The 13254-nt window shown below is 46.1% G+C and overlaps 2 protein-coding genes across 3 annotated transcripts; one reads left to right on the forward strand and one right to left on the reverse strand.

Moving 5' to 3' along the window:
• Window positions 1–3098: 3098 nt before the first annotated feature.
• Window positions 3099–4353, reverse strand: BLOC1S4 (biogenesis of lysosomal organelles complex 1 subunit 4). Its single transcript, XM_002814550.5, has one exon. It carries the CDS (start codon window positions 4252–4254, stop codon window positions 3601–3603), a length of 654 nt encoding a protein of 217 aa, XP_002814596.2. The 5' UTR covers window positions 4255–4353; the 3' UTR covers window positions 3099–3600.
• A 6198-nt stretch (window positions 4354–10551) lies between these two features.
• MRFAP1L1 (Morf4 family associated protein 1 like 1) lies at window positions 10552–12733 on the forward strand. 2 transcript variants are annotated; one of them, XM_054553204.2, is made up of 2 exons: window positions 10552–11214; window positions 11797–12733. In XM_054553204.2, the coding sequence occupies exon 1, from the start codon at window positions 10811–10813 to the stop codon at window positions 11192–11194; it is 384 nt and encodes a 127-aa protein (XP_054409179.1). In that variant the 5' UTR covers window positions 10552–10810; the 3' UTR covers window positions 11195–11214; window positions 11797–12733.
• Window positions 12734–13254: the final 521 nt, after the last annotated feature.

A 13254-nucleotide genomic window follows, 5' to 3' on the forward strand; every position in this document is an offset into this window, starting at 1 on the left:
GCTGGACCAGCTGTTTTCAGGCCTTTCCCGCTCCTGCAGCGCCCTCTGGTGTGGCGGGACCAGTCTCTGCAGCCACCGTGGACCCCACGCCCCACAGCCAGAGGGTCCTCGCATCCTTCTTGATAACCAAGTTCCCTCCCACGGCCCCACACCCCACTGCTGGAACCCTTGCTTCCCTTGGACGACGAACAGTATAGAGGAGAAGCTCTCATTCTCCATTAGTGGGTCAAACGGTTTCAGTCACTTTGGCAAATGGTGGTTTGTGTTTTTTTTTTAAATTAACTTTTTTTTTTTTTTGAGACAGGGTTTTGCTCTGTTACCCAGGTTGGAGGACAGTAGCGCGATCACAGCTCACTGCAGCCTTGAACTCCTGGGCTCCAGTGATCCTCCTGCCTCAGCATCCTGAGTAGCTGGGACTACAAGGCACAAGCCACCGTGCCTGGCTAATTTTTGTATTTTTAGTAGAGCCGGGGGTCTCTCTATGTTGCCCAGGCTGGCCTCGAACTTCTGGCCTCCAGTAATCCTCTGGCCTAGACCTCCCAAAGCCCTGGGAGTACAGGCATGAGCCACGGTGCCTGAATCTGGATAACTTCTCAGCACATAAAAGGAGTCTTCTTAGAAGGATAGTTCTGTAAGTTCTGTATCAACATCCCAGGGCACTATTAAGAACAAAGCCCCATTGGAGCCCACGGGAATGTCTGTGTGGTGTTTGACTGAACCTTAGGTTGGACTCAATTGGATTGGGCATCTGACTTTCTCACCCACTGGCCTGCCCAGCTCTTGGGAAAGAATCACATCTTGTTTTTCTTTGTGTCCTAGTCCTCCCATGGTGCTTCATTTCTGAGCAAGCCCTTAGTCTGACTGAATTCTATCTGCCTTTCTGTCTTGCATTCCTTATGGGGTGCCTATATTGTGTGTAGTCGTCCATTGACTCAGTCATTCTGACAATCGCTTATTCCACAGATATGTCAGTGTACAAGGGATGTGCTACCTGCTTGCTGAGTATGCAGCCAAGTGGGCGCAGCTAACATCCACTTGTTACTCCTGGAGGTGGGTAGACAGTCATCAGATGACACAGACACATATCACAAACTGTAGCAAGTGCTATGAAGGGGACACTTCCTATGTCCCCTTCCCATGTCCTCCTATGAAAGGAAAGATGCCAATGGGGCATCTTTCGGGTCAAGAGAAGGCTGCAGGGGAGTGAGCAAGGGGGCAGGAGCCAGAGAACAGAAATTGGGCTTTATTCCAATGTGAAGAGAAGCTAATGAGAGCTTTAGGCAAAGCCCAATATGTCTGATTTATGTTGTTTAAAGACCCCTTTGGCTGCTGTGTTCCATGCAGTAGTGGCTTGGAGCAGGGAAGGGGAAGCAGGAGACCACTTAAGAGGCTGTTGAGTGGCCCAGGAGAGATGCCAGTGGCTTGGATGGGTTGGGTCGCAGTGGGGATGGACAGAGCACTGGGAATGCATTGTGGGACTGCCAAGGTGGATATTAGTTATTTATTTATTTTTTTTGAGACGGAGTCTTGCTCTGTCGCCCAGGCTGGAGTGCAGTGGCGACATCTCCGCTCACTGCAAGCTCTGCCTCCCAGGTTCACACCATTCTCCCGCCTCAGCCTCCCGAGTAGCTGGGACCACAGGTGCCTGCCACCATGCCCGGCTAATTTTTTGTATGTGTGTGTATTTTTAGTAGAGACAGGGTCTCACCGTGTTAGCCAGGATGGTCTCGATCTCCTGACCTTGTGATCCACCTGTCTCAGCCTCCCAAAGTGCTTGTGAGCTACCGTGCCCGGCCCCTAATTACTGTTTTTGAATGTTAACTTTAAGTGAAAAATCTTCTAGCAATGTTGTTATGTAAGGATATTTTCATATTCAGTGACTACATCATCAAAACACATGAATTACTTATAGGGGTACCAGCAGTTGCTGAATATTAAATGTAGGTTACTTCTTCTTTCAGCTTCTACATTCAGAGTTCCTTAATTTGTAGTCAATGAACCACCTGAATAAAAAATGTAAACATGTGACAATGAAGGTCCACGAAAGCTAGGTGCAAGATTACATGATCAGATTCTTCACAACACACAGCTAAATGAAAATACAGCTGCTCTATGAACCTCAAAGATCTTTGATGACACTGCAAATGACACAAAAGCAACCTAAGCTGTATGTTTTTTCAACGTCTACTACTTAGGAGGGCCACCTTATAAAATAGATTTGAATCTCAATAAAAGTCTATTGTATCCACAGGAAAATCCTAATACCATTCACTCACACAAATAATTTAACTATCCATTTCAAGAGGAAAGAAATATATCATGCTCTGGCCGGGCGCGGTGGCTCACGCCTGTAATCCCAGCACTTTGCGAGGCCGAGGCAGGCGGATCACGAGGCCAGGAGATCGAGACCATCCTGGCTAACACACTGATACCCCGTCTCTACCAAAAAAAATACAAAAAAATTAGCCGGGCATGGTGGCGGGAGCCTGTAGTCCCAGCTACTCAGGAGGCTGAGGCAGGAGAATGGCGTGAACCCGGGAGGCGGAGCTTGCAGTGGGCCGAGATTGCGTCACTGCACTCCAGCCTGGGCGACAGAGCGAGACTCCGTCTCAAAAAAAAAAAAAAGAAGAAATATACCATGCTCTGAAATAGAAGCTACAGCTTTTCACATTAGCTCTCTAAAGGAAGTATACTCTAGCCCCTTTTCTTTATCCCACTACCAAAAGCACATGAGCAGTACGTCCATTTCAAACAAACACAAGGAAATATGTAAAGCTCTTTTCAGAAGGAAATCATTTCCAATAAAACTCAAAATTTCTATTAATATCTAAATTATAAACCAAACACTGGCAACCCACATATATATCTATATCTATATATATATATATATATATATATATGTTTGCTATGGACAAATGAAGACTGTGAGGTCATACTTTCAAATACAACTTTGGAATTAGTCACAAAAAATCAACATATATTCTCAGAAATTGTACCATTTCCTTTGGTTTACAATCCACGCTACAGGAGGTTTAATATAATATTAAATAATGTACCATTTACCCTAAAAGTAGGTTCTAGAAAACTGACTATTAGGATTGAATAATAACAAGGCTTTAATAGCTCAATTTTCTTATGATTATACAAACATAGAAATCTTGAAAAGGTAACGCCGTTTAGTAAAATCCATAAAAATAACAGTTTTGCCACAGTGCAGAGAAAAGTTCATTCAGTTTGATTCCCCATGCCCTAGCCAAGCAGCTTTCTGATTAGAGCTGGAAGACACAGGCTGGGTGCAGTGGCGACCCCGTAGTCCCAGCTACTGGGGAGGCTGAGGTGGAAGGATCACTTGAGCCCAGGAGTTTCCGAACAGTCTGGGCAACATACCAAGACCGTGTCTCTTTTTTTAAAATTGGAAGACATAAAGTCTATACATTCTACACTGAATCATGAATATACATACTACGGAGAGTTTGCAGAAAGTAAACTTTAAAATCCCACACTCCAACATCATATATGTCCATGAGCAGGATTTGCAATTCACTTCATACTGGAGGTAAGCACCCCAGCTGGGGTCCTCTTGCCGCAGTGGTCAGGCCGTCAGAGCTGAGGCCTTTCACTGCAACAAGGGAAGTAGTCTTCGGTCCGAAACAGGACGGGGGCTTCGTAGCCGGCTTGCTGTGGCCTCGAGGGAGCAGACTTGCTAAAGAGCGAGGGCACGTTCATAGTGTGCAGGAGCTTCTTGAACGCCCTGGGGAAGGTGCCCAGCTCGGCCTCGGCCTTGGCGACCTGCTCCTCCATCCTGGCCACGCGGCCCCCCACCATCCTCACGAAGGCCTCCAGCCGGTCGATCCTGCTGTAGATGCGCCGCATCTCGGCGGCCTTCGCGTGGATGCGCGGCACGCCCTCGCTGACGACGTGGGACGAGTCGCCGCGAAGCATGTCCAGCATGCCCACGAACTCGTCCACTCTGGTGAGCAGGTCCTCCAGGCTCGCGTCCAGGGCCTCGACCTCGGGCCGCGCCCCAGCCCCGGGCAGCAGGCAGGCGGCGTAGCCCGCAGCGGCGCGGCGAAGCAGCGGCAGGTCGCGGCCCGGCACGCCATCCTCCGCGCCCTCGTCCTCCCACGGCCCCGAGGCGCTGCTATGGCTCTGGGACACAGTGCCACTGTCCCCGCTCCAGGCGGCGCCCTGCGGCTCGGCCTCTTCCGCCAGCCCCTCTGGCGGCGCTCCGCCATCCGAAAAGCTACCCTCCATGGCCCGGGACCACCCGACTGCGCAGCGCTCGCTTCCGGCCTCCGCGCGCTCACGCACACGCACGCACGCGCGCTCACGCCTTTGCTTCCGGCGGCCTGCGAGAGCATCTGTGCACGCGCATCCACCTTTGTTTCCGGCCTCCCAGCGCGTTCACACTCACGCATGCGCGTTCACGCTCACGCATGCGCGCTTCGGTTTTCTCACGCCCGAACTCACATTCAACCTTTTTTTTTTTTTTTAAGCGAAGGTATAGCAGGAATACAATACAGTGCGTATATTTTAAGTGTGCACATTGATGACTTTGTACACATCCATACAACCATGCATCTTCTATCCAGACCAACAGGTAGGACATGTCCAGCACCCATGAAAGTCTCCCTCCTGTCCTTCATTTCTTTTTGCTGTTTATAGTAAAATAAATAAGATAAGCAAGACGAAACACAAAAGGGATGGACCTTGACGACTTTGGATGATTTTTAAAGTCCTCAGCTTCGTCTGATTGCAAATGGTGTAAAACTAAGAAATAGTAATGGTTTCCAAGCAAATATCAAATCCAGGGTACTGCCAGAAAAAAACAAAGATGAAGTTGAGATGTGACGGTTAAATCCTTTAAAATCTCAGAAAAAGCAAAGACGGTGCCTCAGGATACCATTCAGTTAGACTAACAGCTCCTTAAAGAGATTAATGGTGTGGCTCACAGAGTCCATCAATCAAACCACAAGGCCTCCAGAAGGCTTAAGGCTTGTTCGTCAGTATTAGCAGAAGCCCAAGATAGAGATGGACTTATCTCAAAGGGATTTGTAGGTAGCACTTTTGTCTAACGGAGTGAACCCCGATGAGATTCACAGAAGACCTATAAAGTTTTTTAAAGATAATTATATTGACATAAACATTGCAGACTGGACTGAAAGAACAGGCCTTTGGATCCCCTCTCCCCAAACTTCTACAAGCAGGAATCAGACTGAGAAAAAGACTCATTGGCAAACACATGCTACATTTCATGAAAAAGGAAGTATAACTCAGAGCATGAAACCAGGAGCCCAGATGGTGGAACTGGGAGTCATGGAGTCCTAGACCTTGAGACTGGATGGCAGAGTTACTGTGGGCTGGCAACTTGTTTGTACCTCCAATTTCCCCCTTTTTGAATAGGAGTGGCAGTGGCTATCTAGTGGTAGTGGAGCAGAACAGGTCTGTAGTGATTATCCTGTGCCAGCCCCACAATTGTATATTTGAGGCATGGGGGCAGAGAACTTGTCTCCTTAGTTTCAAAAGTGTACAGATCAAGAAGAATTGTACTCTAGGAGCTGAATTTAAGGAACTAAGCTCAGAAAGCCTCATCTACATCTGATCTAATTTAGAAGACAAAATTCTGGACTTAAAGCTGATGTGACAATAGCATAGTAATACCTAAAACTACATGAGATTTTAAAAAATATAACTTTTGGGGACCTTGGATAGAGGGGAGTGTGGTTAGCACGTTAAAATGGCATGAAGAATTGGTAGTCAGAGGGCAAACTGTGATTGCTAGCCAACCTTCAAGATGACTCCCAGTGATTTCTTCCTCCTGGTATTCTCACTCTTGTGTATTCCCTCTTGTCGAGTATGTACTGGACTTAGTGACTTCATTTGCTCATAAGAAACTGAAAAAGACAGAAGTGATGATGTATGATTTGGACATTAGTTCATGAAAGGTAGTGTGGCATCTCTTTCCTTCCAACCTGCGAAAGGAAGATGAATCTTGGGGTCCTACAATCACTAAGCTAAAAGAAAAGTCAAGTTGGAAACTGCTTAGGGCAAACCTGCCTCACATTCTATTCACTTCTCCGCTCACTGAGATAAATGCATATCTGATTGCCTCCTTTGGAGAGGCTAATCAGAAACTCAAAATGGCCGGGCGCGGTGGCTTAAGCCTGTAATCCCAGCACTTTGAGAGGCTGAGGTGGGTGGATCATTTGAGATCAGGAGTTCAAGACCAGCCTGGCCAATATGGTGAAACCCTGTCTCTTTTAAAAATACAAAAATTAGCCGGTTGTGGTCGTACACACCTGTAATCCCAGCTACTCGGGAGGCTGAAGCAGGAGAATTGCTTGGACCTGGGAGGTGGAAGTTGCAGTGAGCCGAGATCACGCCACTGCTCTCCAGCCTGGGCGACAGGGTGAGACTCCATCTCAAAATAAATAAATAAATAATAAATAAATAAATAAAATTTAAAAAAAAAGAAAGAAAAAAAGAAACTCAATAGAATGCAACCATTTTTCTCTCATCTACCCAAGACCTGGAAGCCCCCTCCCCACTTCGAGTTGTCCTGCCTTTGCTTTGAGTTGTCTCACCTTTCCAGACCAATCCATCGTTCATCTTACATATGTTGATTGATGTCTCATGTCTCCCTAAAATGTATAAAACCAAGCTGTGCTCTGACCACCTTGGACACATGTCATCAGGACCTCCTGAGGCTGTGTCACGGGCGCACATCCTCAACCTTGGCAAAATAAACTTTCTAAATTAACTGAGACATGTCTCAGATATTGGGGGTTCACAAAGCACTTGCTCTGGGGAAACCAGCTGCCTTGTTGTGAGCAGCTCCATGGAGAAGCCCATATAGCAAAGAACTGAGACCAACAGCTAGGGAAAAACAGCCTCTTTCCAACAACCACTTGAGTAAGTAATCTTGGAAGTGGATGCTCCATCCTCATTCAAACTCAGATATGACTGCAGCCCCAGCTGATAGATTGACTGCAACCTCATGTAAGATACTACACTGAAACGACGTAAGATAATGCTATGGTCTGAATGTTTGTGCCCTCACATCCAAATTCATATGTTTAAATTCTACCCCAGAAGGTGATCGATAGGGTTTAGATGTCCTGCCCAAATCTCATGTTGAAATGTAATCTCCAGTGTTGGACCTGGAGCCTGGTAGGAGGTGACTGGATCATGGGGACAGATTTCTCATGAATGGTTTAGCACCATCCCCTTTGTGCTGTTCCTGTGATGAGTGAGTTCTCGTGAGATCTAGTCATTTAAAGTATGTGGCACCTCCTCTCACCTCTTGTTCCTGCTTTGGTCATGTGACATGTCTGCTCTCCTTTTGCCTTCTGCCATAACTGTAAGTTTCCTGAGGCCTCTCCAGAAACCAAGCAGATGCAGTACCCTGCTTCCTGTACAGCCTGCAGAACCCTTAGCCAATTAAGCCTTTTTTCTTCATAAATTACCCAGTCTTAGATATTCCTTTATAGCAATGTGAGAACAGCCTAACACAGTGATGATATCAGAAGATGGGGCCTTTGGGAAGTGATCTGGGGTCAGAGCCCTCATGAATGTGACTAGTACCCTTATAAAGGATATAAGGCCAGCTGCAGTGGCTCATGCCTGTAATCCCAACACTTTGGGAGGAAGAGGCAGGAGAACTGTTTGAGGCTAAGAGTTTGAGACCAGCCTGGGCAACATAGCAAGACCTCCATCTCTAAAAAAATTTTTTTAAAAGTTGAGTGTGGTGCCATGTGCCTGTAGCCCCAGCTGCTCAGGAGGTGGAGGCTGGAGGATCACTTGAGCTCAGGAGTTTGAAGCAGTGAGCTATGCTCATTCCACTGCACTTTAGCCTGTGCAAAAGAGCAAGACTTTGTCTACAAGTAAATACACAAAAGATGTATAAGAGGGCCGGGCACGGTGGCTCACGCCTGTAATCCCAGCACTTTGGGAGGCTGTGGCGGGTGGATCACCTGAGGTCAGGAGTTCAAGACCAGCTTGGCCAACATAGTGAAACCCCATCTCTACTAATAATACAAAAATTAGCCAGGCGTGGTGGCGGGCACCTGTAATCCCAGCTACTCAGGAGGTTGAGGCAGGAGAATCGCTTGAACCCGGGAGGCAGAGGTTTCAGTGAGCAGAGATTGTGTCATTGCACTCCAGCCTGGGCGACAAGAGTGAAACTCAATCTCCAAAAGCAAAAAAAAAAAAAGGATGCATAAGAGAGACCCCTTGCTCCTTCCATCCTGTGAGGACAGAACAAGAAGGAACCGTTTATGAACCAAAATACTAGCCCTCACCAGACAGAATCTACTAGCACTTTGATCTTGGACTTCCCATTCCCCAGAACTGTGAGAAATAAATTTCTTTTACAAGCTGCCCACCTTATGGCATTTTGTTAGAGCAGCCTAAATGCACTATGACAGATAATAAATGTTTTAAAGCTGCCAAATTTTGGGGTAACTGGTTATGCAGTAATAAACCATTGAAGGAATATGCTACTATTTATTCATTTTATTTATTTATTCTCCTGCTGATGAACATTTGGGTTAACTTTGGGGCTATTATAATAAAGCTGCTGTGAATAGTCTTGTATATGTATTTTTATAAACAATTGCACTCAAACTCTCTTGAGTGTATAACAGGGTGTCAATTTGCTAGAACATAGGATTGGTATATGTTTAATCTTGGTAGGTACTGCCAAATAGTTTTCCAAAATTATCTAACAACTTACATTCCCATTATTATGTGCTGAATATATGTGTCCCCCAATATTTTTTTATGTTGAAGCCCTAACCCCCAGTGTGGCTGTACTTGGAGTAAAGCGGTAAGTAAGGTTAAATAAGGTCATAAAAGTGGGGGCGTGATCCTATAGCTTCATGTTCTTATAAGAAGAGACACAAGAGAGCACTCTTTCCTGTACCCCCCAACACTGCATGCACAAAGAAGAGATCACGTAAGGACTGCAGCAGGAAGGTGGTCATCTGCACTTGAGGAAGAGAGCCCTCACCTCCAGAAACCAAATTTGCTGGCACCTTAATCATGGACTTCTGGCCTCCAGAACTGTGAGAAGATAAATGTCTGTTTTTAAGCCACCCAGTCTATAGTATTTTGTTATGGTGTCCAGAGTAGACTAAGACATCCATCAAGAATGTATGAGTTCCAGTTGTTCCACATGTTCCCCAACACTTGGTATTGTATTTTAAATTTTAGTCATTCTAGTGGATGTACAGTGCTTCCTCATTGTGGTTTTAATCTGCATTTCCCTGTTGAATCATGACGTTGAACACCTTTTCATATACTTATTAGCCACTTGAATATTCTCTTTCGTTAACTACCAGCCTATGTCTTTTGCCCATTTTAAAATTTTGTCTTTTCCTTCTTGATCTGTAGGAGTTCTCAATATATTCTGCATATGAGTCCTTTGTCAGTATAACTATTGAAAATATATTTTTTCACGGTGTCTTGCTCTTTCCCTCTTAATGTTTTTTTGATGAACATCTGATGTTGGTGTTTGCAAAACTGTTTCACACACGTCATCTTACAAATCCCTCTTCCCACTGACAGATATTCAGGCTGGGGCCATTGGTCTTTATCAGACTGGACAACTGAAGCTCTGATCTGTGGCACTTGTGTTAAGAAGGATCCCCCCTCTACGCACACTCATATTACTACTAGTTTGGCACTGGGTGACTAAGCCTAGCAACAGACTTCCTCCATTCCACAATGGCATTAGGTTGGTGATCAAAATGTACTGACCATCAAAGCCACACTTACTAGGTCCCTGCTGATTTTCAGGTCCTGCGTGTGGAGGGACATAAAGGTGATCAAGACCAGAACCTGTCCTCAAACAGCCTCCAGTCTGGTAGAAGCACTTATGTACTAGAGAAGAATTCCTCTCTCAAAAGCATCCCCTAAGGCCCTTCTTGACGCCAGACTGACAGGAGGGGCGGAGGACAGAACTGAAACAGAAGTGGCCCTTTACCTTGAGGACCTTACAGACTGGCGACGAGAGACCAAAAACCACGGGCCAGAACCACCCAAGGCAGCGAGAGAAATTCCCCGCCAGGACAAAAGTATGAGCCAGGGGTGGGGAGGACAGAAGGACGGGTTCCATTCTAGAACAGTGAGCAGGGACTGTGGACCCACATTGCTCTGGACTCAAATCACGACTTTTAGCCCGGTTTTTACCTCTCTTATAGGTTCGTTGTGCGGGCTAAATGAATTCATATAAATTAATTCAAGCTTGTGCATGCTTAGATAGCGCTGTGAACGCCAGCCAGTCTTATTCAAATATAGGGAAGGGAGGGTCACTTTTACTTTTAAAAAATCATAAAAGTGAAAGCCTCCTGAAGGGAAGCTTTAGATGAAGACGCGAACAAATCTGCTGCCACCGATCTAAATTACAGGGCGAGGCGGGGCACCGGGAAGCAGTTGGTGATAGACGTGCGCGCGCCCGAGGCCCCTTTACGTGCGCGCGCCCGCTACCTGGTCGTGCCGAAGGCGTGACCGTAAAGGGGCCCGGCTCTGTCGTGAAAGGGCCGCAAAAAGGCCGAGGGCGAGTTGACGGCTGCGACTCCATTTTGTAGGCCGCTTCGTTGTGTGTGTCCGCGGCGATTCTTCCCACAGAGTTGTGAAGCGAAAGGCTTACAATTAAAAGGAAGAAAAAAAAATAAAGATAATTCGGGGGTACAATTGACAAAGCGTGTGGGTCGCTCAGCCTCCAGCAGTAACTGCTGATCTCCAGTTCTTGGGGGGTTCCGGTGAGAAGAACGCCCCTACTGCGGTACTGAAGAAGCGGCAGGAGGAGATGCGGCCCCTGGACATAGACGAGGTGGAAGCGCCTGAGGAAGTGGAGGTGCTGGAGCCCGAGGAGGATTTCGAGCAGTTCCTGCTCCCGGTCATCAACGAGATGCGCGAGGACATCGCGTCTCTTATACGCGAGCACGGGCGGGCGTACCTGCGGACCAGGAGCAAGCTGTGGGAGATGGACAATATGCTTATCCAGATCAAAACGCAGGTGGAGGCCTCGGAGGAGAGCGCCCTCAATCACGTGCAGCACCCGAGTGGCGAAGCCGACGAGAGAGTGTCGGAGTTGTGCGAGAAGGCTGAGGAGAAAGCCAAGGAGATTGCGAAGATGGCAGAGATGCTGGTCGAGCTCGTCTGGCGAATAGAGAGAAGCGAGTCTTCTTGAAGGACGAGATCGGTGGTAAGGTCGGAAACTAGCTGGAGCTTGGATGGAACTCAGTAGTCGCCCTAAACATGGTTAAACCGCGCCCTGTAAAAAGTTATGTTCTAGGCCTGCATCCCCCATTTTATTGCATCAAAAATTAAGCATTGGGAACAAAGTTGGGGTCAAGAGGAAAGAATGCGTGCTGGTTTTGTTAGGTGTTAGTATGCCGTTTTTTTGTGGCCTCTCCCTCCCACACTGGTAATTAGAGAAAAATAAAAGTAACTTAGGGTTTGTTTTTGTGAAACATAAAAGTCAATTCTAATAGGGCAGTCGCCAGAAGTAGACCTGTCTAGGCACTAAGGGAGTTTGGGGAAAGCCAAAGAAGACCTAGGCTGTAGAGCACAGTGGAACACAGGCTGAGAACGCAGGGAAAGAGAAATAAAGAGTAAAGCCAGAGGCCATTACCTGAAATTTCCAGATCGTTCTATGAGACAGGTATGTCAGAGAACCGTGTCTCAAAGAAGTGGCATTTTTCTGGGTGGTTCACATTTATTTTTAACATCAGGATATGGAACTTTGAGAGTCAATGTCTTCATGGTAAATTTCTCCCAATTGTGCTTTAGGTTCACAGCTGAGGACTGTAGTCAACTGGTAAGGATGAACTGACACCTTGAGGAAACAAACAGCTTGTCATTTTCTCTGTTTTGTTTTTGTATGTTTTTTACCCCCATATAACAGTCTCCCTTATGGTCAGTGATTGATGACCTCGATATGGATTTAGATCATCAAATGTGTTTGGTTCTGGAAATATAACTTTTGTCGAAGAAATACTCTCAGAAGAGAAATGGGGCTTAATTAAGTTGTTTTCGTGGTCACGTTTATTCTTGTTACTTCGCTGTGTTTTTGAAATGTTGGGCATGGCCTTGTATTTTGCTGTTACCTTTGTGACCTGTTTGTTTTTTGGAACACTTCAAGACTTGGGATCAGAATCTTCCAACTTCAGAGGTGCAATGGAAGACACTACGCTACTTGGTTGAGCCTGGTGAAGAATGTATTAATGAGACTGCTTTGCATAAAGCCGGGAAGAACGAGAAGACAGTTGGAGATGGAAGATGGTTTTGTATATATTTTGGAACTTTAGTTCCTCTGTGAGACGAAAGAGGAGAGTTTTGTGGCACATTGTCTGATATATATTGTGTAACCTGTCAGGTGAGTTGATTTAGACAACATAGCTGACCTTTTATGACAAGGCAGTTTGAATAGGGACTATTGTAATACCTTCACACATTATAGGAGCATCAGAGAATGGCATTGAAGAGACAGTCTACAGAGAGCTTTAAGAGGCCAGAGAAAGGAAAAGACATTATCAGGGCCTGGAAAGTCTCTTCCAGTTCATCAGGGTAGTAGACCTGTCAGATTGGAGGTCAAAGTCAAAAGTATAATAAGTGTTAATTTGCCTTGAAAAACAGAGACCTAAAAAGCCTTTTTTAAGAAATAAATTTTTTTGTTCACATGACCAAAGCCCCTCCTGTGTGTGTTAATAAAAGAATCATAAACAAATTTTTTTGAAATGGATGTTCTTCATTGAGTGTCATCAAATGGAGTTGAACTGCTTGTAGTTAAAATGCTCTTGGTAAGCCTTTAACTGAGGGAGAATTATTTCTGGAAGGTGCTTATGGAGATGAGCTGACAGAACACTCAGTTCTGAAGAGAAAAACTTTCGGCCATCCTCTGGGGCACGCCCCTGCTTTTCAGCAGCGGAAGTGTGTTTAGTTAACCAGTGGGAATGTAACTTGCTTCATATCCTATCCAAGGCACTAGGAACGTAAAGGTGAAGACATCGGGATGGATGGGGCGAATGTGTGGGACAGAAATGGAAACAAGGAATTGCGATATAGAGTGCGTGGATATCTTGTGGGAGCCCTGAGGAGGGAGTCAACTCTTCGTAGGGAAGTGTGTGAATTCAGAGCAGGTGACTCACCTGGGCCTGAAAAGTAGAAATGAATGAAGGCGTATAAGGGACAGGGATCAAAGTGAGCAAAAGCCTTTCGAGTTCCAGCACTGGGGAGATGGCCATTGAG

Source organism: Pongo abelii, chromosome 3 (genome assembly GCF_028885655.2).
Source record: "Pongo abelii isolate AG06213 chromosome 3, NHGRI_mPonAbe1-v2.0_pri, whole genome shotgun sequence".
Lineage (NCBI taxonomy): Eukaryota > Metazoa > Chordata > Mammalia > Primates > Hominidae > Pongo > Pongo abelii.